At 32.6% G+C, this 4,647-nt stretch overlaps 1 protein-coding gene across 1 annotated transcript; it reads left to right on the top strand.

Annotated features, from left to right (window-relative positions):
* The first annotated feature begins 1,079 nt into the window (after positions 1-1,079).
* Positions 1,080-3,759, top strand: LOC137826337 (GDSL esterase/lipase At4g10955). Its single transcript, XM_068632269.2, has 2 exons — positions 1,080-1,344; positions 2,571-3,759. Exons 1-2 carry the CDS (start codon positions 1,238-1,240, stop codon positions 3,550-3,552), a joined length of 1,089 nt encoding a protein of 362 aa, XP_068488370.1. The 5' UTR covers positions 1,080-1,237; the 3' UTR covers positions 3,553-3,759.
* The last annotated feature ends 888 nt before the right edge of the window (positions 3,760-4,647 follow it).

Raw genomic sequence — 4,647 nt, 5'->3', positions numbered from 1 at the left:
CAAAAAAAAAATAAAACAATAGAATGACATTGGCAGAGAATAAGTTCCAATTCCATTGAAATAAAGCAGTGGTATGCATTCTATCAACTTGTTGGTTCCACAACATTTTTTCAATTTACAATTAAATAAATCACTTTAAAACTTCATTTTTTAGAATACACAAAAATAAAAATAAAAAACATTTGAAAGAATAGAATGCCATGGTAGTGTTTATTTGGAGGAGAATAAGTTCCAATTCCACTGAAAAGCACTTACATAAAGCAACAACAGTATGTATTCTTTGGCTTAGTTAATTTAATTCAAATACAAGTAAAGAAAATGAATATATATATATATATATATATATATATATATATATATATATATATATTAAGTGTAACAAATTTTCCAAGCAACCATTTTCTTTAACTTTTATTCTTTAATATTTTATATATTATAATTATACTACCGAAAGACCGAATAGTCGATAAGTCCGAACGAACGTGGAAGATATGACAAACCGTGATTAATCATAATTAAGCTAATTTTACTATAAACCATGATTAAAGCACAAATAAACATTCGCCTGAGCCCAAAAGAAGATCCATAACAGTTGAAGCCCAACACAAAGCTATAAATATCATAAGGGACCTTGTGCAAGTAGTAATCTTCTAATTCCTAGTTTATCCATATATTATATCCGAACTGACTTGAGCGTCGGAGCACCTTCGCAGGTACCCCATCCCACCGTTCTTGGAGGACTTGCTAGACAGAGACGCCGAATACAGGAGTTGCAAGGACGAGAAGACGGAAGCTAGAAGAGTCATTCTAAGATGTACCCGAACAATAATCATTACTTTTTTCCACATAATTAGTTTACTTTTGATGGTTTATGTATCATAATTATTAAATTTTTTAAGTGTTTTATTTAATTTTCATATTTTGGCATCACATACATAGAACAAATTGGAAAAAAAAAATATTTTAATATTTGATTATTTTCAGAATTATATTATTTAAATTTAAAAGAAATGGACACCTAAAGCTTTTCACCGCACGTGGACCCAAATATTTCATCAGCCGCGTAACCAAAACCAACCATTGAACGTTGGTTTGGGCAAGTTGGTTTTGAGTGTCAAAAAGGAAACTTTTCCCTTTTCCTTAAGAAGAAGCACACCATCTCTTTCTCCCTTACCATGCAAATGCAAACAACAATACTAAGAAACCAACAAGGTTTGTGCTGTTGTTTACTACGCTAATGGCCAAGCAGGTTGTTCCTCCTCAATCTCACCCATATGCCTTTCATGTCTCTGGTCCTCGCAACTTCACTTCCCTTAATTGGAGGGACCTTATCATTTCAAGTTGGTAATTACCCATTTCAATTCTCTCTTCAATTTGGTCTCTTGCATTTGCTCATTCTTCATCACTCTTTTTTCATCCCTTAACTTTGATGTGGACATTTTTTAAGTTTGCTACTGGTCAATGTTTGTTGGGGTGTTGAAAAGAGAGAAAGCAATATTTTGTACTGTGCGTGGTTTCTCGTGTGAAATGTCTCTGTTTGCTGGTCGATTTTTTAAAATGTTAGCACAATGGGTTGGAACATGTCGGTGTGAAGTTGTAAACTTTGCCAAATGGGTTTCAAAGCTTTGAATTTTCGGTTTCTGATTATTGAAGCAATCATCACGAAATGAAAATATAGCATAATTTATCTGCTGATTTTATTCATCGTATTGAAATAGAAATGGGTTGTTTGGATTCCAAGACCTAAAAGATAGAAATGACTGATTTTCCAAATCTTCAGAGGTTAATGATATATACTTTTATGGTTCTCTTTGCGCTGTTAACCAAGAATCGTTATTTTTTCAATTTCCAAGTTATAATTTTTTGTTCAGTGTCTGTTTGTTGTAATCTTCACCGTGATACCTGATTTCTCAGTTACATTTTTTAAACATTTGGAACAGAATGTTGGGGACCTAATATAGTATTATCATTTTGATTATTTTATACTGAGATTTTGCTTGGATAGAGATTGAACTAGTTTACTTGGCGTTATGAATTAGCTTAATTTGGAGTACCTCGGTTTAACCCAGGCCTGTTTTAGAAAAGTAATAGCTCAGTGTATCCCCTTTCTGAAAGGGACTTCTAAGAAAATCATAGTAACCACTTCTCTTAAATATAATATTTCATTCCCAAATCAAACATGTACATCACAGAACAAAAAAAGCATTTCAAGATTTGCACAGTGGATTTTTTTTAAATTAAAATAACTTCTACTGCTTGGATTGCCTTAGTGGTGTCTGGAACAACATCCAAAAGAGGAAAAAAAGTACATTGCCCTGTAGGTTCTGCTTTAAAGTGATTTCTGACACAACTCCAAACACACCCTTAGAAGTTTTCTTTTCCTCTCTTTTAGAGCTAAATTTTGGTCTATAACATGGATGTTTTATTGTATGAATTTGTTGTTGCCATTAACTCTGGCAAGAGCCCTTTATCCTTCATTAGTCAAATCTGATGGAAAGGTTGCATGGTTTTAGTTTCATTCACATTCTTTAGAAACACACATGAATGCTGATATTGTTAATGTAATGCAGGAAGGATGCAAATTACAAGAGAACTGTCATTGCCTGCTTTATACAGGCAGTATATTTGCTTGAACTTGATAGGCAAGAAAAGAGAACACCTGGAAATACTCTTGCTCCAAATTGGTGGATTCCCTTCAAATACAAGCTTAAACAAACAGTAATTGATGAAAGAGATGGATCCATTTTTGGTGCAATCCTTGAATGGGACAGATCTGCTGCATTGTCTGACTTGATACCAATTAGACCAAGTGGTGCTCCGAGAGCAGTTTTAGCACTAAGAGGAACATTACTCAAAAGCCCTACAATGAGAAGAGATATTGAAGATGACCTCCGTTTTCTTGCTTGGGAAAGCTTGAAGGGTTCTGTGAGGTTTAAAGCAGCTTTGGAGGTACTAAAATTGATTTGTGGAAAATATGGAAGCAACAATGTGTGCATTGCAGGACATTCCTTGGGAGCTGGTTTTGCCCTTCAAGTTGGGAAGGAACTAGCAAAAGAAGGGATTTATGTGGAAGCACATTTGTTTAATCCACCTTCTGTTTCACTAGCCATGAGTTTCAAAACTATTGGAGAAAAGGCTGAGTTTGTGTGGAATAGACTTAAATCCATGCTTCCTTATGGTAATGAAGCACAAATCAGTAACGACGGAGACATAACTTCAGGTGCAGGATTGAAGAGACCATCTGGTTATGGTTTGAAAGATGCTAGTCTGGGGATAGCAAAATGGGTTCCTTATTTGTATGTTAACAATGGTGACTATATATGTTGCTATTACAATGATGGTGGTGGCACAACAAAGGTAAATGTGGGAAGTGCAAAGGGAGAAGTTGCAGCAAAGCTGTTTGTTGTCTCTAAGGAGAAACAAAAGTTTGTTGAGGCTCATGGCCTGGAACAATGGTGGTCAAGTGATGCAGAACTTCAGCAGGTTATCCATAGCAGCAAACTCATAAGCAGGCAGCTTAGATCTTTATACACTGCTACTCTTCCCAGTTAAAGTCATAAGAAAGGGGTTAGATGTAATTTAAAATAAAATAAAACACCACATTTAAGATTTGGCTCCTCTAATAAAATATATGATATAGAATATAAAATTAATTATAACTATAATAATTAATTTTTAATTAATGATTATTATTCTACTTTATCTTCTAAACTATATTTCTCGAGAGTTTTATCTCTACATGTTTCCAAGGAAATAATTTGACACGCGTATGTTGTATTTTATATTTAATTTTATAAACGAAGACAATTTGTTCTAGACAACATTGATGTGGAGTATTTATTATTTTATTGAAAATTAATTTCTAAAATAAGTTTAATCATTTACTTTAAAAGAGGAGGTTTTTATTTATTTATTAACTTTCATATTTGATGACTATTTAGGAAGGGTCACCACGTTGTCAGAAATAATAATTTATCAATAAAGACGGATATCGATTCCACAAGAAACAAATGAATTATTAAATACAATATTCGTTAAATATAAAATAAAACAATTAAAAGTGTATTGAAAGTGGTTGTGTTGGCAATTAGCAAAAAGAAAATAAACAAATAATTTGTCGCTTCAAGTTGGAAAAATAGGGATTAGGTTTCATCTCTCTCATTTTCATGTATTTTGATTAGCATGTTAATAATAAGTTCTTCGATTGAAATTGATGTCTATAAAATTCATTTATATTGATCTCTCGCATATAAAATTATTAAGAATATTTCATAAATATCGATCTCTCGCGTACTTATGAAAACAACTTAGAGTCTCGCTCAGACATTAATAGAAATTAACATTTCAAGTCTATTTCTAGCATTCAAATATGTTAAGTATTGTTGTTTAGGTCAGAACCCTAAAAATACCTCTCAGTCATATTTAAGCAAACATGTCACAACTTTTTAGAAGCAAAACAACAATACCAATAATCAATCAAGAACAAAATATTATATCATATTTAAATATCACCTCAATACATAAGAGTTAAAACAGATTACTCTCAATCACAAAGGGTAAAATTAGTCACGCATACTTCTAGTACCTTTTATTCTCCCAATTGGTTACAAATCACTCAATTGTGTTTTCCTCTCAATCTGTCATACT

This window comes from Phaseolus vulgaris, chromosome 8 (genome assembly GCF_051622355.1).
Source record: "Phaseolus vulgaris cultivar YP4 chromosome 8, ASM5162235v1, whole genome shotgun sequence".
NCBI classification, from domain to species: domain Eukaryota; kingdom Viridiplantae; phylum Streptophyta; class Magnoliopsida; order Fabales; family Fabaceae; genus Phaseolus; species Phaseolus vulgaris.
This window is presented reverse-complemented; position numbering and strand designations above follow the sequence as displayed.